At 43.9% G+C, this 24,549-nt stretch overlaps 1 protein-coding gene across 9 annotated transcripts in view; it reads right to left on the bottom strand.

Annotated features, from left to right (window-relative positions):
- The window catches only part of PTPN13 (protein tyrosine phosphatase non-receptor type 13), a 981,974-nt gene that overhangs the window by 247,476 nt on the left and 709,949 nt on the right, over positions 1-24,549 (bottom strand). For all 9 annotated transcript variants that reach the window (XM_086961883.1, XM_086961888.1, XM_086961886.1 and 6 more), the window contains 3 exons: positions 12,639-12,853; positions 12,434-12,532; positions 8,138-8,511 (listed from right to left, as the gene is read on the bottom strand). In XM_086961883.1, the coding sequence (XP_086818009.1) occupies positions 8,138-8,511; positions 12,434-12,532; positions 12,639-12,853 (688 nt within the window). The remainder of the gene's footprint in view (positions 1-8,137; positions 8,512-12,433; positions 12,533-12,638; positions 12,854-24,549) is intronic.

Raw genomic sequence — 24,549 nt, 5'->3', positions numbered from 1 at the left:
GAGCTCAGTTTTGTTAAGATATTTTACGTTATAGTGGTTTAGTAGAGCACATTACCACACAGAATTTACTTTTTAGCCGCTTATGCAACCCATCAAGGGCCTAAAATATGAAACTGTTTTACAGCCTATAATTGCAATTATAAACACCTGCTATTGCTCTTCCTCTCCAATGCCCTCATTACAGCTCCTACTGCTGCTCTTCCTCTCCAGTGCCCTCACTACAGCTCCAACTGCTGCTCTTCCTCTCCAGTGCCCTCACTACAGCTCCTACTGCTGCTCTTCCTCTCCAGTGCCCTCACTGCAGCTCCTACTGATACTCTTCCTCTCCAGTGCCCTCACTACAGCTCCTACTGCTGCTCTTCCTCTCCAGTGCCCTCACTACAGCTCCTACTACTGCTCTTCCTCTCCAGTGCCCACACTACAGCTCCTACTGCTGCTCTTCCTCTCCAGTGCCCCCAAAACAGCTCCCTCTGCTGCTCTTCCTCTCCAGTGCCCTCAAAACAGCTCCCTCTGCTGCTCTTCCTCTCCAGTGCCCTCAAATCAGCTCCCTATGATGCTCTTCCTCTACAGTACCCTCAAAACAGCTCCCTCTTCACACACTCCACACCCTCACACACTCCACACCCTCACACACTCCACACCCTCACACACTCCGCACCCTCACACACTCCGCACCCTCACACACTCCGCACCCTCACACACTCCGCACCCTCACACACTCCGCACCCTCACACACAATTACACTCTCCTGAATACAACATACACTCCAAACAATACCACTCAGTGCCACATAATTACAAGCCACTAAATTACACTGCACTCAATGCAACATACACTTCAAATACCACTCATTGCCACATAATTACACTCCACATAATTACACTGCACTCAACGAAACATACACTTCAAATATCACTCGGTGCCACATAATTACACGCCACATAATTACACTGCACTCCATGCAACATACACTCCAAATACCACTCAGTGCTACATAGTTAGATGCCACATAATTACACTGCACACAATGCAACATACACACCAAAGAAGTGTAGCTCACTGGTTAGAAGCGGCAGACCCTGATGCAGAGGTCTGACCCGGGACCACGGTTCAATTCCCAACGCGGGTGGGTCTTGGGCTCAATGTCCACGGACTCGATAATTCTCGCCTCGGTGCCTACTCTAATCATGGGTCCCACTCTGCAACTCCGGGCAATAGCTTGCTTAATCTTCACAACGGCCTCGAAAGCGGTGGGATGCCTGGCTTTCCCTTGTGGGTGCCCAGTAGGGGGCATCTCACAGGGAAATCCAGGAAGGGTTCCACAGCGGTATATAGCACCAGGATGCCTGAAAGGTGATAGTGCGCTTTACAAGTATACATACATTTACATTTACAAATACCACTCAGTGCCACATAATTACACGCCACATAATTACTCTACTGAATGCAACACACACTCCAGACAATACCACTCCGTTCCACATAATTATATGCTGCATATTTACACTGCGCTCAATGCAACATACACTCCAAATACCACTCAGTGCCGCATAATTACATGCCACATAATTACACTGCACTCAATGCGACATACACTCCAAATACCACTCAGTGCCACATAATTACACAACACATAATTACACTGCACTCAATGCAACAAACACTCCAAATACCACTCAGTGCCACATAATTAAATGCCACATAATTACACTGCACTCGATGAAACATGCACTCCAAACAATACCACTCTGTGCCACATAAATACACACCACATAATTACACTCACACCCTCACACACTCCGCACCCTCACACACTCCGCACCCTCACACACTCCGCACCCTCACACACTCCGTACCCTCACACACTCCGCACCCTCACACACTCCGCACCCTCACACACAATTACACTCTCCTGAATACAACATACACTCCAGACAATATCACTCAGTTCCACATAATTAAATGCCACATAATTACACTGCACTCAATGCAACATACACTCCAAATACCACTCAGTGTCACATAGATACACACCACATAATTACACTGCACTCAATGCAACATACACTCCAAACAATAACACTCAGTGCCACATAATTACACGCCACATAATTACTCTACTGAATACAACATACACTCCAGACAATACCACTCCGTTCCACATAATTATATGCTACATAATTTCACAGCGCTCAACGCAACATACACTCCAAATACCACTCAGTGCCACATAGATTCCTGCCACATAATTCCACTGCACTCAATGCAACATGCACTCCAAATACCACTCAGTGCCACATAATTATATGCTACATAATTACAATGCAACATAAACTCCAAAAAATACCACTCAGTGCCACATAATTATATGCTACATAATTACAATGCAACATAAACTCCAAAAAATACCACTCAGTGCCACATAATTACACGCCACATACTTACACTGCACTCAATGCAACATACACTCCAAACACCACTCAGTGCCACATAGTTACACGCCACATAATTACACTCTATCTCATCACCACAGCATCACTCAGCACCACCACAGATTTACTCAGGGGCACCACAACATCACTATGCGCAACCACTGCATCACTGAACGCCACAGCAATACTCGTCACAACCACAACATCACTCAGTGCCACCACAGCATCAATCTGTGCAACCATTCAACAACAACTGGTTCAAATGTGTTCTCTCAATGTTTCAAGCTTTATTACAAATGTCACAAAAAGAGGTTAATATTTCACTTCTGTTCTTGGATTTTCGTCACAATAAAATACACTGAACATAATCTTCACAAACGTTATTTACAAAAGTTTAAGCTATTGCCATTATAAATTACAATAACTTTTATTTAACTATTAGTTCTTAAAAAGAAATAAAAGCAATTGTTATTTGTAATATCAATACATCTAAGTCAAGTAAATACAACACATATTGCATTACAAATGCTATAGGTGTCACATTTGCAAAAGTTAAAAGTATTGGCATTGTAAATGACAAAACTATTAATTTCGCTATTTTCAAAACCAACACATAAATAAAAAATGTATCATTTACAATACCAATAGCTCAAACTTTCCTAATGCGAGACCTATTACATTGCAAATGCTTGTTCTAGTAGCGGTAAAACTTGTTATAATGTGACCATATGAAAATGGTCTGAATGTATGTACTGGTTTAGGGGTCTTAGTTCCAAAATTGGTCTGAGATACCCGTCCTTTTTGGGTATGAGAAAATAAAGGGAGTAACCCCCTGTGTTTTGGTGTTCCCTTGGTACTAGTTCTATCGCATTATTTTGCAGTAGTGATTGTACCTCTTGCCTTAGTAATAAGAGGTGCTCTTTTGACATAGGACGTTGTCTGGGTGGTATTGTTGGAGGAGTGGAAGTGAGCTCCAGGTTATAACCTGACTGAATTATTTGTCTCACCCACCTGTCTGTTGTGATGGAGTTCCAGACAGGTAGGACCTGTTGTAATCTTCCCCTGACCGGAGTGGAATGGTCTGGGGCGATGGAAGGGAAATCACTGTTTGGGAGTAGAGGCGTTGCGATTTCTGTTGCCTCTGCCCTTATTATTATTTCCTCTATACCCTCCTCTATAGTATCCCTTACTGGGTGAGGTTTGGTTGGTTTGTTTGTAAGTAGAGGAGGTATTGTCAGCTTGGAAGCCTTTTGATGCACCCCTATAGGAGGAGCGATGAAAGGAAAGTCTATGGGCTTGTGTTTGTAAAGCGCCCATTGATTTTGCAGTATCCGTGTCTTTTTTCATTTTTTTCAACGCACTGTCTACCTTTGGACCGAAAAGATGCTGTTGGTTAAACGGCTGGTTTAGTATACTTGCTTGTACCTCTGGTTTGAATCCCGAGATGCTTAGCCATGCATGCCTACACAACAGTACTCCTGTGTTTACCGCTCTAGATGCAGTGTCTAGTGCGCATCTTATGGAGGTATTAGTTATAACCTTGCCCTCTTGTATTAACCCTTTCGCTGCTGATGACGAGCTCAGCTCGTCATCACCCACGGGTGTCATGTGCTGATGACGAGCTGAGCTCGTCATGAATAATGGTATTAAAGGATCTGCAGCACAGGGCAAAAATCCCCGCAGCAGCCATGTGGTTAAATCAGCAGCTCTAGTCTTATATTGTTCTGGCAGGTGCTGCATGAGAGACTCTAGCTCATCATAATGAGCTCTGTCATATCTTGCTAACAGTGCTTGAGTGTTAGCAATCCTCCATATGTTGGCAGCTTGTGATAGTGTGCGCTTCCCTGAGGCATCTAGAAGCTTTGATTCTTTGTCAGGAGGTGGAGCATCCCCAGTTGACTGCAAATTGGCTCTCTTTCTCGCATTCGACACTACCAACGAATCTAGTGGCAACTGTCCCTTAATGTATGCAGGATCAGAGGTAGCCGCTTTATATTTCTTTTCCAGTCTGGGGTTAATTACCCTGGCTCTGACTGGATCTTTAAATATTTCTGGTGCGTGTCTTACCACTCCATTTAGTATTGGCAGTATGGTAGTGGTTCTATGGGATGTTAACAGTGTATCCATAAGAAAATCCTCTTCTATTGGATCTGTATGCAGGTCTACTCCATGGAAAGTAGCTGCTCTATGGATGAGTTGTGTGAACCCAATGGTGTCATCTGGTGGAGATGGTCTAGACGGGTATGCCTCGTCTTGTAGTAGATCTGGTGCATCTGGTGCATTGCAATCTTCCCATGGGTCACTTGATGACCTAGCCGTATTATCTGGGTCATCACTGTCCTCTATTTGTTGATAACTGTGTTGAGAGTATGTATCTCCATAATCCTCCTCCTGTGGAACTATACTATGTGTACTAGCTGGTGACTGTGCAGGAGAAATATCTAGTATTTCTACTTGTGGTGAGGGAGATCTTGTGGGTAGTCTGAATATGCTTCTTTGGAGGAACAGGAGATGGTTTAGGACAGTCTATTTTCAGGCACTGTATATAGTTGTCTAGTTTGTGGGTGAATATTTAAAGTCTTTTGCCTTACATCAGGCTGGAAAAGCTCCTCCACTGGTAAATCTTCCTTCGGCGTCGATTTTTGAGGTTTGGAGTTGTCAGGTTTATTTTTTATAGTGTCTATTATCTTTGGAACGGGTCTTGCTTTCGATTCCGAATATTTATCTTGCTTTTTGCTTGGATGTACGCTTTTTGGATCTGAAGCTTTGAGTGTTTAGACTCGTCTGTTCTTGGTGCCGAAAAGTGTTTCGTTATGGAAACCGTTTTCGGGTCCGACTTTTAAGGTACCGACGTAGTTCTTGTTTCGGTAACCTTTGGAACATCTTTCCGTGCCGAACTTGGTTTCGGAACTTCCTTTGGTGGCGAACTTGGTTTCGGTTTCGGTTTCAGTTCGGTAACCCTCGGTGTCGAAGGGTGTCTTGGTGCAAGTGCTAACTTCGGCTTAAGCACTTTTTGTTTGTCGGACCGACGGTCTGACTTGAACCCGAGTCGACCTGAGACTTTTTAACACTCTTTGCTGCCGAGCCCGAAGGCGGGGCATCGGACGTTTTTAATCAGTGTTTACCCGGACCTGAGGGTGTGGGTGGAACCGAAGCTTGTCCCGGAATGGGGGGTTGAACAGGGTTGACGCTCTTACTCACGACCTGTTGACCAGCTGGAAGCAGATCATCATCTTTGGATCGATCCTCCTCTCCGGAATCTGACTCTTCTGCCTCGGAAGCAACGTCTTCTTGCTGTTCTTCGACGTCTACCTCGATTGGCGCCTCGTCTATGATGAGGTCTGGTGTCGACGACGAGGACTGCTCCATAGCTCTTCGAGCTCGACGGTCCCTTATTGTCTTCTTGGACCGGAACGAAGCACAGGCCTCACAGTGCTCTGGGGACAAGCACAAGTTGCAAACCTAATGAAGGTGGGTGTGGGGAAACTTGTGTCCACACTGAGGGCACTTCTTGAACGGTGTTCTTTCCATGAGCCAAAGGCCCAATTGGGCCCAACGGCCCCGACGAGCGCTGGAATGGAGAAGTGGGTCCTCTCTTCGACGCAGGCAACCAGAATCAGTATTGAAGACGAAATTGATGTTGTAGATTGATTTATGGATTCGAGAATAGATCGGTAACGGGATCGAACGATGAACACATCCGAGCCCGATGGCGGAAAAAAACAATCCGAGGATGGAGTCGATGCCCATGCGCACTGCGGTCTAAGGGAGGAGTCACCCAGCAGACAAAGACTTTTCCAAGACAACAACAAAGTGTAATCATCCCGGCCCACCACCAGATGGTGATCTAATGCAAAAGTGTGTGGTCTGCAGCCCATATGCCTCGAACTGGTAAGTTCCCCATAAAAGTAATAAATAACCCTTCCATCCCCACAGCTTTTTCCTCTTTCATGAAGTACTAAAATGTTCTCCCAATTTCATTAACCTTAAAAATGAAAGACTTTCTGAAGCTTCTGACAGTAATAGGCATCACTGGATATGGAAGCTACTGTATCCATCCATGTAGCAATAAAGTGATGGGTTATCTTTTTCTTCTAAGCCATGCCAATGAAAACCTTTTCAGGTCACTTTTTAAAGTTTTTCCTATTTTTGATACATAGGTTAAGCACAGTGAGAAGTAGGCATCAAGTTAAGTTGTGGCTTTCTTTTATGTGCTGCAATGCAGTATTGAAGGTTTTCTTCGAATGTTATTAATTTGAAATAGTGCAAACAATTCAGAAAACTTTGCAATGGATAGGCTTAGGATGGTGTGTGTTTGCAATGGAAATACGGGATTGTTCACCCTAGTGAACATTCAAAAATGTAAAGTGTACTCAAATGCAGTGAGAAATATGCTAACGTTTATGCCTATAAATGAAGATCCCACAATGCTGAAAGATTACTTTTTAAACCATTTTAACGGGGCTGTAAAATAGTCCTTCTCATCCTAATTTGGTGACTACTCTTACTAACAGAACAGAAAACCGACATTAAGCCATCAGTGAAACTCTCACTAGAGTACTCAACAACATTCCTATATTAGACTCAGTCTCTGGCCTATTAAAGACCCTCCCTACTGTAGGCAGATGACATGCACGCACCATTCAACAATTCAATGGTTACTCAAGGACGTTCCCAGAGGGTTGATCCAGTCAGGGTTTCTACAGTGAAAATTAATGAGATTCTGTACAGATAAAAAATCTGAATGAGATAATTTGCATATTTGTTGACCAAACTGAATTCCTTAATAAGGGTGTTGATGAAGACCCTCAGCAAACATCCTTGACCTCAATTATTTAAACCATAGACAGTCTGTTTTGGGGAGTCGCTGAGGCTTAGCAACACCGTGCCTTAAGATTCAAGAGTTTGCCAGGGACATACCCCCGGGTGAGATCAAAGAAATATCACAAATGATGTGAAGAGGAAGCAGTAGTATATACAGTGGCTGAACAAACCAAAAACAACCATCCTCTACCTTTGGACTCAGAACAATACAAATAAAACATCCAAAAAGACAAAAGTAACCAATCCCAAGCCGTGCGAACGGTTTCTTAACATTTGCTTGTACAAATGATGAATCTTTCTGAAAGCCAAATTACACTGTAATGTGACACTATAACATTCCAAATGTTCGTATACCTTCCAGTTCTTTGAAAGATCTAGCAGGACCACAGGAAGCAAGTATTTACATACCCCATTAGGTCTCAAAAGAAGGATTTGGTGAAGAAACAAGCGTTATCACAAAGGGGATACTAAACAGCCCGTGAGAATGGCAGCACCATTCCAGAATCCCAACCAAGGAGAAATGTTTGCCTAAACATTTTTTTTTAATTACGATCTGCTGAGATTATTAAGCACAATTGTTACATCCTTTTGACATTTTCAATTCTACGTATTCAAAAAGTGCATAACATTCCAAGAACCAGGAACCTTTGTGATGAATATATCAACATGAATGAAAGGAACCAATTCAGTATTACTCTATTACGAATTAAAGGTTTTTTCTCAACAGGACAATAATTCTTTTTGGCTGAACTAAGGTCGACTTCTGAAACAAATGTTTATAGTAGAACTAGAATGTGCGATTAAAAATTGATACTACATCAAGGTTACCATGTCTTGCAGACAGATTAAAGCAAAGTTTCTCAGCGTCTGTAATAACTTACCTATCTTCAAATGCTGGTTTACTCGGAGACTCGTGAGGAGTGTAGAAACTGGTTCGGATGGACTCCTCGTGACTGGAGGGAGTTCCAATGTGGTTTGGACCCTGCGTTACATTGTCCTCAGGCGTCTGGTAAAGTGTTGGGTTCCAAATGGAGTCTGGAAGTCCTGTTGGTGTTACAGGCAATTCATCATCAGTCCCACTGCTGTCACTGTAGCTGTCTCTCCGAGATGGAGACCTAAGCCGCTTATTGTTAATATCAGCAACCTCACAATTTTCATCCGAGCTGTCCCCAGGCAGAAATTGGGAAAAATTTGGGTTCTTTGAATCCATGCTGTCATCATCTGGATATATATGAATCGGAGAGCTTAAAGGTGTCTGCAAGTAAGATGTTTGTGATTACACATAACATTGTTTTATGTTTGAAAAGCTTTATTAGCACACAGTGACATATGTAAGATACCAGAAATACAATTCAAAAACAGGAATAAAACATCAGAATTGGCTGGTATCTAAAAGAAAAGAGTAAAAGCAATTTTGGGATTTTATATAAAGAACATGCTCTTTAGTAAGAGGGTTTATTTGATATGCTTGTCAGACTGCAACAAAAACAAATTGAGCTTGAGGGTATAATTTGAGCATGACAATATTGATGAAATGCTCCACATCAACAAACCTGCAATCAGCCGTAATACTTAATTAGCATGCATTCTGACGTATCCCATTTTTACCATGTGAATTTTTCCTACATTCCAATTACATTTATACAACCATATCAGCAACATGCTTGAACCAACTAAGTCATTTAATATGTACTACACCACTTTATAAATAGGGGTGCACCATCCTTCTCCAGGGAATTCAGCAAATTAGATAGACAGAGCAGTCAGCTGAACAGTTGTGGATGGCAGAGCAGCCATTTAGTGGCACTAGGGGTTTTAATTACAATGTCAATGATCCCAGTTCTGAGTTCTATGTTGATTTAGTTTATCCTTCTGTGTGATGGTTAAGTTGTTGGTTTTACACTTGCTTTGCAAGCAACAATCTGTGGTTTCCTCGGAGTCAAACGTTGCTTGATGTCATGTGGGTCAAAGGTCATGGGATCTCATTTTCTATGATGTCAATAGACAGTGAAGTGAATGTCACTTCTGTCACGATTATCACTGAGAACTAGCTGACACGGTACTGTAACATTACTTACATAACTAGTCTGAGGGAGCTTACATAACTAGTCTGAGGAAGATCTTTATCAAGCTTATGCTCCATTCAAAGCCATGTATTTCAGTACTGATGCAAGCAACTATAAAATGCTCTTTGTAAAATTGTAATGTTGTCCCGAGTACTGGATAAATGTGGCATTCATGGCAATGTTCAATTGTTCATATGGCCACAGTACTCCTTCTCATTTCTATTCCACACAGCAGTTTGATAGAGCAGCAAGGCAGCGTTAAAGACTATACAAGCACCATCATGAAAGTACTTTACCGTGCTTTTATAAGAATTCTTCACTCTACCTTCTCCCCTTGTTTCCCCACTCATACCACCCTCTCCATCTTTCTTTTCTGTTACTCTGTGGTCCACAGTACTCTAAAGTGGTTCCAGTATGACATTTCAGACATCACAAGATTGTCTGGTAAAAAAGGTTGTACAAGGCAGCTGGACTGAAAGTGTCTACAGTTCAGTTATGCGATCAGCTGACGTTATCGCCATCAAATAGACCGCTTACAGGGTAAAAAGGCATATTGTACACCTGTGCATCGGCTCAAAGGGGTTGCGTATCAAAAATGTGCGGCATCACAAAAGACTTCGGCAGGAACAAACGTTGTAAACGTTTAAGAAAACCTTATCACAAAAGGAGGTTTCAACAAAGAAACCGATATGGAAATAGTAAAAAAGGTGCAAAAGCTGCAAAATAGCCTTTAATGTTGCCCAGTGTAAGTCCTTGTAGGGATACTGATAAAACAAACAACAAAACGTCGGAATGTTTGGCCTAAAATGGGTTCACATGGCGGCTACCACATCAAGCCACAAACATGTCCCAGCACTAGGGGTACAGTAACTTTGTGGAAGGGTGACTAACTGGCAAGATAACATCAATGACCTCAAGAGGAAGGTCAAATGCAATCAGCCACCGCTGTTCAGTCTCGTGTATAGAGGTGCAGGTTGTCTAGGCCCTGGTGCATGACCCTGCCCTACTGCTGCATTAGACGATCCCCAGAAGCAGCAGCAGCTTGATGGTAGAATAGATGCTCATGACCAAGAGTTCCAGGTACGACACTCTCCTGGTCCAATCCAAAGCCATCAAAATGACTTGGGCCTTGCCGTTCCTGATCTTTTTTAGAACTCGATGCAGGGGCAGTAAAGCATACAGGAGTCTTGAGCTCGACCCTAGGCAGAATTAATCTCCATGAGAGAGGTTTCTTGGGAACTCCAGCGTGCAAAAGGGTTGACGTTGCTCATCCTTGGCGTTGTTGAAAAGATCAAGCAAGCCAGGATTCTACCCATTGCTGAAAAAAGCCCTGCACCACCACCAGGTATAACTATTACTCGTGATTTACTAGGCATTAGCAGCTGAGTTCTTCCGCCCTGGTATTGCGAAATACTGCCAGGTGGTTCAGGACCAGAGAAATGACCTGGCGATTCAACTACTTTCAGAGGTGTAGAGCTTCCTGGCAACGGACCCAATACTCTACCCCGCCCTTCATGTTTCCAGTACCACATAATGGCAGTGTTGTCTGTGAGAACCTATACCGGACTCTTTTTGATGTTTGTCAGGGAAGCGTTCAATGACAAGCAGATTGCTTGCAACTTTAACAGATTGATGTGGAGGCTGGGTTTGAACCACAGACCAGAGTACTCTGATCTCCACCTCTATCAAATGGCCTTCTCAACCTAGCAGTGATACATGTATAACTGTGAGCTCTGGGTTGGATTAGGAGAGGGGTCTGCTGCTTGCCCAATGATAGTCGAGCAGCCACCACTGCAGGTCTTTTGCAGTCTCCTCTGAAACCTCAACAGAATCTGAACTGTTCCCCTGGCAGTGTGCCCACTAGCTCTTCAGGCCCCACTGCAAAGCCTGTATGTACTATCTGGAATAATCGAATGTCAGAATGCAGGAGACAAACAGTGCCACAAGCCTAAGAGTCTTCCTCACTGAGATCCAGGAACGAGGCTGAAACATCGGGCTCATAGCCCAAATGCCCTGGACTCTCCGCTCCCAAGGAAAGGCACGAAATTGCACAGTATGCAGGATGGTTCGGATGAACAGGACCATCTGAAAAGGAGTCAGGTGTGATATTGGCATGTTGATAGTGAATCTTAATGATGTTACAAGATTCGCCATTGTCTGGAGGTGGTCTATGACTGCCTAAGGCAAGCCTGCCTTCAACTACCAGTCAATGAGGTAGGGAAACACTGGAACACCCAACCTCTGAAGGTGTGCCCCGACCACTGCCACCACTTTTGTGAACTCCTGAGGGACATTAGTGAGGCAAAAGTGAACAGCGCAAACTGAAAATGCTAGTGGCCTACTGAGAATCACAGATAACGCCTGTGGGCCTGCAGGACAGGAATATGGAAGGAAGTGTCCTGCAGGTTCAACGCTACCATCCAGTCTTCAGAATCCTGAGCAGACACACCTTGGGCTAGCATGAGCATCTTTTAACTTGTTCTTTTGCAGGAAGGCGTTCAGAGGGCAAAGATTTAAGTCAGCATGAAGACCGCCATCCTTCTTAGTCAGAAGGAAGTAGCAGGAGGAACACCCAGTTCCTGTTTCGAGACCAGAATCCTCTCTATGGCCCCTTTGGTCAAACAGTCCTACATTTCCTGCTGAACAACAGACCTGGGGTTCCTCCTTTGGCGATCTTGATGGGGGTGGAAGGTGTGGTGGGCAAGAATAAATGAGAGGGCGTACTCCTGTTGGACAATTTGGTTGACCTAATCTGTAGGACGAAATGTCTGCCACCCCTGGATACTATAATTTTATTGTTGTATTTCAGTATTTCAATTGTCAACTAATATGAAAATCTTGTCTAAACTCTTAAAAAAATTCTACAAAATTGTAATACTGACCCAGCGCAAACTTTGAAAATGGCTCACACCACCCAGTTATATTTTCCGCTATATGAAACGACTAACTGAAAATTAAACACATTATAGTGTGTATCTTTTATTTCCTGTAAAAACATTAGTATAAAAGCAACTGATCACTAGAAGTCTTGGTTTAGATCCATTACCCACACAAGGGTTTATGATATGATTTGATGAACAATATTGGACAATGTTAATGTAATGAGCTTACCTGCAACAATGGATTAATATCTGGGAGAACTCCAGGAGGAGGTCTACACAACAGCAACGTGACTTCTGGGGCTGTTCCTCTTAGAGCTGATATGACATCCTAAGTGCAAAAGATGAGTAGGAACTATTGTAAAATAATGGAACAAACAATTCCTCCCCTTTGCCCCCAGCATCCAAGTATAACAACCAGGAGGTGACAAACTAACCTGTTGTGAAAGCCCTTTCAGGGAAGCCCCATTCACCTTCATGATCACGTCACCAACTTCAATTTTTCCACTTTCAGAAGCAGGCTGGCCAGGGAACAGTTTCTTCACGCGTACTATGCTGGCGCCTGGTTCATCTACAATGAGGTTTTCTTCGCGGCTAAAACTGAAGCCAAGACCAGAGCTGTTCTTCACCACTTTAACCTCAAATGTGCTTTCTGTTAAAGAAACATGCAAGAGTACACCTTATTTTTAGAACCTCTATCTTACTGTGAGCACATTTTTGCCCCATCTGTTCAATCGGACATCATCTCAAATGGATTATCTACTGAGCTACATTTCTTTTGAAAGGTTTATAACCTGTGTGGGTTAGGGTCCGAAACCTAACTGTTCAACTATCCTACTGTGGATGGGGCTGATACGTTTTAGAGGGATATTGCTCCTTACGTTCTGGAAAAGAAAGCATGTTAATTTCCTGTAACTAATAACCATAAACTTTGAGGTTGATGCAGTTTACTGCCGTACAAAACCCCTGCGGTTTTTAAGGAGGCATTTAAGGGGGGTGAATGCACTTTAAGTGTGGTGGGATGAAACACTCTTAACTTTCTCCTATGGCAAACAGCCTCACTGAATGTCCAGAAAATAACTAATAAGTCCTATGATCTTGCCCCTAAAACCAGTCTTGCAGCTTCCAAAAGATCAACGGTGAGGTAATGGTGAAAATAAAGTTTCAAATCTTAGTTATAAAACTAAAACAATAAATGATATGTGGGAAAGCCTCTGTACTTGTTATTTTACCATTGTCATGTTTATTTGTAATCCTAAGGGAGTACTTTTAACAAAATTATATAGATAATTCCAGCGAAGAATCCACGGTCGATTCATACATGATATCCAACAGGTAGGAGGAGAATAACTATATGTTTGTTCTTCCAAACAGTGCATAAAAAGTAGAGGGTTGAAGAGAAATGTGGCTTACTTGTAGTTATTATAAAGTAGCTTGCCTTTGATTTAGATTCACTTACTTGCAGATTCTGTCATTTAATATTTATTTCAGAAAATTCCAACTTGACTTTCTAAACTATTCTTTGGAGTCAACCAGAGGAATATGCTCAGTTGTTCTCTGTGCCATCACCTGAAACTCACGAAGCACGACACACAAATTCCCCTTTCAGACATATTTCTCCATGCATGTTGCACGTATGTATGTGATTTTATGGCCTTCCACCAAGCTTCCCTGTTGAAGGGATCACATTTTCATCAAAGACACAGTAGCAGACAAATCATTAATTAAGTTACAGGCAGGCGATAGTTTCCATTTGCAGCACAGCTGCGTTGTAAATTCACATGTTGTGTGCAGGCTCTAGTTTAAAACTGCAGAGAAAAGTATGGGAACAGATGCACACTAGAAACAAGTCATAAAAATGCCCCCCCCCCCCCCCCCCCCCCCCCCCACACACACACACACTTTCCGAATGGGCTTAAAGGCCAACACATAATACTTTTTGAAACTGTTAGTAATAGACCATATGGCAGTCTGCATGTGGTATATGGCCTAAGAAAGTCATGACCGATCCTATGTTGAGAGTAAAAGGAGGCATAGGTGTACAAGTACAACATTGCTTACAGACTTGAAAGATGGATTTGTCTAATGCAAGTTGACAAAGGCCTTGAAGATTCCAGCTTTTTCTAAACAGGTTTGTCATACCTATGTAGTACCTACATGTGTACTAAACACATCTGGTGCACTTATGCAGGCAACAATAGGCCTGTGACAATGGTTAGAGAAATCATTTTTGCAGTTCTATAGATTTATTCATTTGAAATAGTGAGATATACTTTGGTAAGACGTTGAGATCTGTGCATAGGACCATGTCTGCCTTTGTGTAAGTGCAAATAGGATTCTTAAGTAAAAATTGATAATTAAATAATACTACAAAATTTCAAAACCGTGACTAGGAATACACTTTCCAAAATAATTCTAAGAGGTCAGATTTGTGTACTGGTTCAAACAGTGGACTCATCTGATTAGTCAGATCTAGGTTTAGATCACATAGAGGAATGATTAACTTCAGGCCTTCCAGGAATGCACACAGAACTGGGATTTCGAAAATGGAAATCCATTTAAAATTTTTTCATGTATGCTGCAAAGGCAATCAAATGTAGGGTAGAACGATTAGTTTCTAACTTAGTAAGTACTAAAATACGGCTTGAACAAACTTCTATAGTGTTGGATATTCACTTGCTCTGGATACTCCTACCATCTAATGTTTGGCTCAGGCTTTAGCAACTTAGTTTTGTTTGAAGAAGTCTTTCAAGTCATGAAGTATACTGGCTCCTCCCTTAGTTGGTAATGAGCATGAGCACTGACTCCGCAGTTAAGATTGTTTTCTGCACAGTGGGTGAGCAAAGAGATGGAGCATTAAGTTGGAAAGCTGGGTGACCATAGGCGCTAGTTGTTATTTAAAGAGAGTTTAAGTAAGTGAAGAAGTGTAAATCTGTAACAAAGGGTTCCAGGGAGGTGGGTGGATGCATGTGAATCTACAACACTACATGCTACAAACAGATGTTGATAGGGTAAGTAACCCATTCGATTGTGTGGCTTTGGAGTGATTGATTTGATACACATGCTCTGCGTAGACTGTAAAACAGTAATCCCCTAAGAGGTGGCTAGCTGATGGGTGTTGGAGAAGACTGAAATAAAGTTTAGAACAGCCTAACCAACTCTAGCTTGTTGGCATGCTAAGAGGTCCACACAGTAGTGCTTGGTATATGTATGTGGAGTGGACCATGTATCTGCTTTACAAATGTCAGCTATGGGGATATGTCTAAGGAAAGGCATAGTGGCCCCTTTTTTCCATGCAGAATGTGGCATAGGTGGGACAGGTAATGTAGCAGGTGTTCCATTAAGAGGTGGTTAGCTGGTGGTTGTTGCAGAAGATTGAAATAAAGTTCTTAGAACAGCTTGTCAAACTCAAGCATGTTTAAATGCCAAGATGCCCCCACAGTAGTGCTTGGCAAATGTGTGTGGAGCGGACCATGTAGCTGCTTTTACGAATGTCAGCTAAGAGGATATTTCCAAGGGGTGGGGAGACCGCATCCAAAATAGTACGAGACTGTAGATTGCGCTGCAGCACTCCCTAGCGAACACTGTAGATAGACCCTTCAGGACACAGCATACGATATAGTGAGATCAGCGAGGGACACTCCAAAGGAGTAGTATGGAGGTCGGGACACCTGACACTGAGATAGGAGCTTTCCTATCAGGCATAGCTACCCGCCGGCGGGTCCACAAGATTAGAGGGAGAGTGAAATGGTAGGCTGTATTAAGATGCATCCAGTTGCTCATGATCGTTTCCTAAAATTGATAATTAGATGGGGGTAGTTTGGGGGGGGTGAGTTTCTTATGAGAAGGGTTGTTCACAAATGGAAAAGCGGACACGCGATCTTCCTACTAGAAGGCTGCGATTGACTCTTGCTTTAAGTTCTCTAATTTCTCATGGGTAGCGCCGCCCGACCTCCATCTCGGAGGCTGTGTGACTAGATGCTAGGAGGTTAATACGTAGCAGCCACTAGGTTTGGAACTGCAAAATGTGTATTCATGTAACTTTTATATTGTCTGCAATAAAAATATATTTTAAAAAAAAACGAGGATATTTCCAAGGAAAGCCATAGTGGCCTATTTTTTCCGTTTGTGGAGCAGGCAGACTTTTTAGCCCTAGTACAGCAGGTCTGCAAACATTTGACCATCCATCTGGCTCTGCCCACCTTTGATAGAGCATGCCTTTATGGGGTTTGGCAAAAGCAACACAAAGTTGCTGTGTTTTTCAAAAAAGATTGGTTCTGTCAATATAGTACATGAGGGCACTCTTGGTACAGAGGGAGTTAAGGACCCTCTCTGCTACAGAGTCTGATGGAGAGGAAAAGACAGGTCAAGAATGTTCTGAAGGGGTGGAAGCTGGACACTACCTTGAACACTATCATTTTGTTATGAGATTGGAAGAGATGTTACTTTAAAGTGAACACCTGCAGCTCACCAACAAGTCACGTAACAACATGTAATGGCAATTCAGGGGAAGAATTGTAAAGGGCATGAATTTAGAGGTTTAAAGGGAGGACTCAGGATTCTGGTGAGGACAATGTTAAGGTTTCAGATGGGAGCAAGGGGTACCCTGGGTGGGATAACCCATTTGAGTCCGTCCTTGAAAACACTAGTAACAAGCATCTTGAATAAAGACAAGTGTTCTCTGTTCTGCATGTAGGCCATAACAGCGACTGAGTGACGGCGTAAGGAAGTGTAAGCTAGACCTGCTTTTTTGCAAGTGGGGAAGGTGTCAGATAATGCTGCAAGTTTAAGCAGGTCGAAGTGCTTGGAATGCAGTAATGGACAAATCTTTTCCACTTGGCCACATATCAGGTTCGCATAGTAAATCAGCTTGCTTCTTTGAAGATATTAATGCACTCTTGAGGGAGACTGAGGTATCAGAATTCTAAGTCCTCAGGTGCCAAATTGCTAGGTTGGGCTGGCTTAGGTGCATGATTGTGCCTAGGTTCTAAGTGAAAAGGTCTAGCCTGTTTGGAAGCTCCTCATGGGGACAACTGACATTTCAAAGAGGGTAGGTTGTCTGGTCCATGTGGGAGCCATGAGCATGACAGTGAGGGAGATTTGCTGAAGCTTCCGGACTGCATACCAAAAGAGTTGGAGGAGGAAAAGCGGAGGCAAGATCCCTAACCAATGTATCCATAGCACATTACCTATGGACTGTAGATAAGGGAGCCTGGAGGCAAAGTTGTAACATTTTGGGCGGTCACAAAGAGGTCCACCTCAGGGACCACCTAGAAGCAGAAGTACTTCAGTGCCGACAATTACACTGAGTGTAATAAAGTAAAACTGTGAAAAGGAATGACTTACTGAATGTAAAAACTAAAGATGACACTAAGAAGGAACCAATTAGATTTATAACATCCTTTAGCAATCAGGCATGGGAGGTGAAATTAAACCTTAACCACATGACTGCTGGTCATTTTCCCCCCCTGTGCTGGAAAATGCCATTTTGCTGTTTCCATGACGAGCTCAGCTCGTCATCAGCACACGACACCCGTGGGTGATGACGAGCTGAGCTCGTCATCAGCATCGAAAGGGTTAAAAAATTCTGGCATTTCCTAGGGACTGATGATACATTAAACAAACATGTAGGTGCTAATCCAAAGATCACGTTCAGAAAATGCACATCATTGAAGCATATTTTGAAGGATATTTTGAGTACAAATACTGTACAGTCCATAATGAATCCACATCTGATACAAGGTTTTTTCGTATGTGGGCATTGCAAGGCGTGCAGGTACAGTATCAACTGTAAACAAATAGAACTGTCCAAAAGTATGAGACCATTCCATGTTATGAAAAATGTAATTCTGATTTTTGTGTGTATGTCTTAACATGCCCAAGTTCATTGATCTATATAGGGAGCACAAACCACAAAGTTAAGAAAAACATTTTTTGGAGCACATGAGAGCTGTTACAAAGGAGGATAATCAGTACCCCATTGCTAGCATTTTAAAGACTGTCATAACAAGGATGCAAAGTTATTCAAATACTGTGCTATTGATAGAATCCCATACTCTGAGAGAGGTGGAAACAGGGTTCATGAACTAGGACGCCTGGAATCAAAATTGATTATAAAATATGAGAAAAGGCATCCAATTGGTCTGAATAAGGATGAAGAATTATCTGTCCACTTAGGTTAAATGTTTGACCCAGTGTACACGTATCATTAAAGAATAATGTGACAGCTATGTAATCTCATTGCATCTCTAAGCTTAGTGGTTTGTTGGTTTAACGGTAATAGATAGATCTAAAGTGATCATGCATTTTGCTTTTAATTTTGTAGGAGACGTGGCCATCATAATATGAGGAAGACAAATGCAAAATAGCTACAGTATCTGGGTCACTTTCAACTATAAGAGGTTGATGAGATAAGAGGATGTTTGAAAACATTATATGATATGAGCCCACTTGGGCAGATTTAAACATGAATACCAATTCGGTTAGAAATATTGATGTTAGGATTAATCCACTTGGGTGTGACTGTGATGAATTCAAGTCTGTGAAGTAAAAAGAAGCCGAACAAGCAGTATATTTAAAATATGCATATAAATATTGGTGCAATGCTGATAATTCATTAGCCCACTAGGGTGGAATTGGAATATAGGGACCTAATATTAATTCTGCTTAATTAATGATATTGAGATTAGTCCATGAGGGCATGATCATGATAAAATGGGGTCCATGATTTTGCATCAGACTGAAGAGCCCCACGCTTTTTAACACCTATATGGAGCCATTGGCCGGGATAGTGCTTCCTTTCGGCATCGAAATTATTACCTATGCAGATGACACCCAACTGGTGGTGGTGCTAAACCATCCTGAGGGGTCATCTTGCACTCTGGGTACCTGCCTAGAAGTGGTAGCCGAATGGATGACACTATCTCACCTTAAACTAAACAGGGACAAGACAGAACTGATGTTTCTGGGTAAGTCTCCTTCACCCAGCTCGGCTTTGGTGTGGCTGACCTGTCTCAGCATTATGCCGGCCCCTAAGGATCAGATCAAGAGCCTGGGCATGTGGCTTGATAGCACCCTCTGTTTTAATTATCAAGCTACCAAACTCTCCGCTACCTGCTTCGGCCTGATGAGGATGCTGAGGAAAATTTTGCCTCTACTCCCCTTTCAGGCCCGAAGGATCATAGTGCAAGCGCTCATCCTATCCAGCTTAGACTACGGGAATGCTTTGTATCTGGGCGCGCCGTTGGCCACCATAAAAAAACTGCAAGTGACCCAGAACTGTGCGGTCCGCTTACTCCTGGAACTTCCTCTGAGACATTCAGCGTCATCCGCTTGAAGAAACTCTGGCTGCCAATTCATTCCAGAATCCAATTCAAGGCCATGTGCCTAGCTCATAGATCCATGTGGAAAACAGGACCTGCCATGATTCACTCTTTTGTTACCCCCTATCAACCCTCTAGAAGTCTGCATTCTAGCACGGCCTTCCTCGCTACCACGAGGAAAGAACGAAGATCCAGATGAGGTGGATGTTCCTTTTCCTGGAATGCCTCAATTTTTTGGAACTCCTTGCCCCCCATTCTGAGCATCGAACCCAATCTACAGAACTTCTGCAGACTTCTGAAAACTTTTCTCTTCACTAACACACATTAACTGGCTTTGTTCTCCGCCCGCCCGGCCCCAGCGCTACGAGGCCTCAGGGTATAAGTGCGCTATACAATCCCAATTTCAGCTGCATATTTGAATTATGTATATAAATAATGATGTAATGTTGATAAATTTACTCGATAATAAGTATCAACATGATATTGCCTGACATTTTAAAGGTAGAATGAACCTTTCAAAATGGATGCCAATTTGCACTATGATGTGGATGATTTTGTAGGCCTACTATAATGTTGGTAATTAGGTGCACTATATGTGAATGGTGGTAGCAAACGTTGTTTGACCCGTGACCAAGGAGCGGCTGCTCTGAAACGCGTCAGGCGTTTTGGCTATATGAAAAAAATATATCTCCGCTTAAAGGAATTGGGCTCGGCACTGGTTTTTGCACAAAGAAACTAAGGCGTTGATATTGGAGGTTCGCTACCTCGCTGTGAGCCCGCCGCCGTGTTGAGGCAGGAGAACTCGCGTAATTGCTTGGAGTTATAGAGAGATATATATATATATATATATATATATATATATATATATATATATATATATATATATATTGCGCTCAAAACAACCTTGCGAATCCAAGGAAGAAAAGACAGCACTCGGGGGGGTACCAAATTCACACAGTAGTTTTATTCACCACAAGCGTGCCACAGATATATATATATACAAAAAAATAATATATATATATATATATATATATATATATATATACACATATATATAAATATATATATATATATATATTATTTTTAATTGCCCTTAGGTGTAATACCGCTTGCCTTAACTGGATCTTTGAAAGTCTCAGGGTGGTCTAGAGCATCTCTTTAAGCATAAGGAGGAACTGAAGGGTGGTCTTAGATAATGTTTTGACCAAGAAGTTTTCCTGGACAATATGCGTATTAAGTTTTTTATATGTGGCTGCCCTGTGTATGACTTTGTGATATGGAGCAGTGTTAGGGGGGGAAAGGTTTGGCTGGATATAGATCGGGGTATGTGTCATCTGGGAAATCAACATCCAAGACATCCCACAGGTTATCCCAGGGCTTCAGGTTATAAGGTGCATCATGGGGATACAGTGACCTGTCCTCCTCATAAGAAGAGAGTGGTGACCCTAAAGGAGGAGGGGCATGATATGTTGGTGGTACTGGAGAAAGTGGTGGTGACGGAGAGAAGGCACACTAGGTTGAGCAGGGAGGAGTCGAGTGCCCTTGTCCTTGAGTCTCTTGTGCTATGAGGAGGAGGAGGCTTCAGACAATTTGATCCTCAAAAGTCAATTTCCTCTTCCTTAGAAGAGTCTCCTGTGGCTTCGGCAGAAGCTTGGTGTAGATTTTGCCCATCTGTAAGGGAATGAACAGGACGCTTCAGACGAGCATCTAATTCGCCCTCAGGTGTTGCAGAATAGGTTGCTCTGAATCTTCGGAGTCTGCCCTTGATAGGGTTGTAGGCATCCAAAGCGGCTTCAGCGTTGAAGGTGCCTTCGGAGTGCAAGCTTGTTAGGTACCTAAGCGGGCCTTTGTGTTGCAGGTGTCTTTATTGCTGGGGCCGAATTTAATGGTGGAGATGAGGACCCGGTGCATTCCAGAATGGCCTGAGGCTTATGCAGGATCTTTGTGGCCAGAGAGAGGAGCATTGTAAGCTTTGAAGTATTTGGTTGGTGCAGACAGTGACTCTAAGGCAATTGTGGCCTGGCACCTATTGTGACTCTGGGTATGACACCCGAACCCCAGTGGAGTAGTCCTGAGCCTGTCCATGCTGTAGCTGCATGGCTTTGGATTGTGCATGTGTGCCGACCATACTCATGGATAAAATCTTCTGTGATGGTGGAGATTGGGGTTCTTACTGTTATTCTCCCTAAGACTCATGGGAGGGGTTGGGGGGCGAGGGTGGTGAACTCTTCACCTAAATGGACTGGACTAGCTCGGCCTCTGAGGGATCAGCTTCTTCCTCGATGCACAAGTTACTACTTGTGTAATGATATATCTGTAAGAGACATTAGTTAGTGATAGATTCATTACCTTAGAATATCCCCAGGCGTCAGACTGGATCAGGAACGTTTTTCGTCAGAGTAACCCCTGCGCGCAAAAGGTGGCATCGTGCAGCTCCGTGTCAGTCGCTGGCATCGTATACGCCGAGATGACATCACAGAGACTACTTAGGTGCCACCCATGCGCGCTGACATCAGTTCTGTACACGACTTTCCGCGCCAGGAACGCAGAGTCATGCAAGAAACTGACCACTGGTGCCATGAAACTAGAGCTCTGAAAGGGATGACCTTAACCCTAGAAATCAGTTCGCAGAACGGGGAGGATGGGTGGGGTGGTAAGGAATCTATCACTAACTAATGTCTCTTACAGATATATCGTTACACAAGTAGTAACTTGTGCAAATGAAAGAGGCACATTAGTGATAGATTCCTTACCTTACAATAGATACCCGAGCAATACCAACCCAGGTGGTTGGTCTGCGAACAAAATTACACCAGAAGGTCACGGAGAATAGAACAGCCAATGAAGCTGGCTCTCCAGACTTGACTGTCAAGGAAGTAATGCTTGGTAAACGTGTGCAGTGAGGCCCACGTAGCTGCCTGACAAATGTCCTGCAAGGGAACGTTGCATCTCAAGGCAGTAGTGGCTGCAATTGCCCTGGTAGAATAGGTGTGCAGCCCCACAGGAGGCTCCTTCTTAGCCAACGAGTAACACGCTTTGATGCAGAGAACAACCCACCGAAAGATGGCCCGTTTGTGCACGGCCCGACCTTTTTTAGCACCCACGTAGTCAACTAAGAGCTGGTCATCCACCCGGAACTGTTGTGTGCGCTTCAGATAGAATGAGAGCGCACATTTTGAGTCCAGAAGGTGGAGCATCTCCTCCTCTTTTGAAGGATGTGGAGGTGGAAAGAAGGTGGGCAAAGTGATGGTCTGACTGATGTGGAAGGGCGTAACAACCTTTGGCAGGAAAGAAGGACAGGTCCTTAAAACCACCTTGTCTGGATGAACAGAAAGGAAGGAAGATTTAGAAGTAAGAGCCTGGAGCTCAATCACTCTTCTGGCAGATGTGATAGCTACCAGGAAAGCAGTCTTGAGAGTGAGAAGACGTAATGGACAGTTATGAAGGGGCTCAAAGGGAGCGCACATCAGAAAGGTCAAGACAAGATTTAAGTCCCACTGAGGCATTATGAAAGGCACGGGAGGAAACGTGTGTGTAATGCCTTTGAGGAAGCAATTAACAACCGGTGATTTAAAAAGAGAAGGCTGATCTGGAAGCCGTAGAAAGGCGGAGTTGGCTGAAACATAACCTTTGATTGTGCCCAGAGCAGAGCCCTGCTGGGCCAAAGAGAGAAGGAACAGAAGGACCCCGGAAAGAGGGGCAGAAAGGGGATCCAGAGCCTTTGCTGTGCACTATGCCACAAATTTGTTCCACCTGCAGATGTATCCAGTTTTAGTGGAGGGACGCCTGGCTGCCAGAATTACATCACAGACTTCGGGAGAGAGATCGAAAGCTGACAACTGTCGCTGCTCAATCTCCATACATGGAGGTGGAGGCTGGACAGGTTCAGGTGGAGGACCGTCCCCTGCTTCTGCGACAGAAGATCCTCCCTAAGAGGCAGTCGGATCGGGGGATCGATCGCCATGCTGAGTAGCTCGGGATACCAGTATCTTCGTGCCCAATTCGGAGCCACAAGGATAACTTGGGCGTGGTCGCGCCGAATCTTCTTCAGCACTCTGGGCATAAGTGGTATAGGCAGAAAGGCGTACAACAGACCGCAGCTCACTCTTGATGAAAAGCGCCACCGACCGAGTGCTGCCTTGGAAATTCAAACGCGCAGAACTGATGACATTGCGTGTTCTCTTCGGTGGCGAATAGATCTAACCTAGTCTCTCCCCACTGCAGAAAGAGACTTTTCACAACGCCCGAGTTCAGAAGCCATTCGTAATCCATCATGCACCGGCAGCTGAGTTCATCCGCCCTGGCGTTCAGAGAACCTGCCAGGTGTTGAACCACCAAGGTAATGCCTTGATGTTCCAGCCATGTCCAGAGGCGCAGAGCCTCCTGACATAGGGTCCACGACCCCACCCCGCCCTGTTTGTTGCAATACCACATGGCGGTGGTGTTGTCCGTGAATACCTGTACTACACTTCCCTGGACAGAGGCAAGGAATGCCTTCAGTGCAAGTCAGAGCGCCTGAAGCACCAAAAGGTTGATATGGAACCGGGACTCCGCCGGAGACCAGCGGCCTCTGATCTCCGCCTCTCCCTAGTGGCCGCCCCATCCCAGGAGGGACGCATCTGTCACCACTGTGTGCTCCAGTTGGGGAAGGGAGAGGGATTTCACTGCAATTTTCGTGCAGTGCCCTCCGAGATCTGGACATGATCGGACAGGTTGCCCTGATGCTGTGCCCACTGGAACTTCAGGTCCCACTGCAGAGCCCGCATAGGCCATCTGTTGTACTAGCAGGATGCCATCAGGCCCAGGAGCCGGAGTGTCATCCTGACCGAAACCCGGGATAGAGGCTGAAAGATCGGAATCATAGCCTGAATATCCCGGACTCGCTGCTCGGGAGGATAAACATGAAACCACGTCAAATCCAGATCTGCTCCAATGAAGGGGAGCTTCTGAGAGGGACTCAGGTGCAATTTCGGCACGTTGATGGAAAACCCCAGCAAATGCAGGAGGGCAGCCATAGTCTGGAGGT

This window comes from Lissotriton vulgaris, chromosome 3_1, assembly GCF_964263255.1.
Source record: "Lissotriton vulgaris chromosome 3_1, aLisVul1.2, whole genome shotgun sequence".
In the NCBI taxonomy this organism is placed as follows: domain Eukaryota; kingdom Metazoa; phylum Chordata; class Amphibia; order Caudata; family Salamandridae; genus Lissotriton; species Lissotriton vulgaris.
The sequence above is the reverse complement of the archived record's forward strand: the minus strand, read 5'-3'. Positions and strand labels throughout refer to the sequence as shown.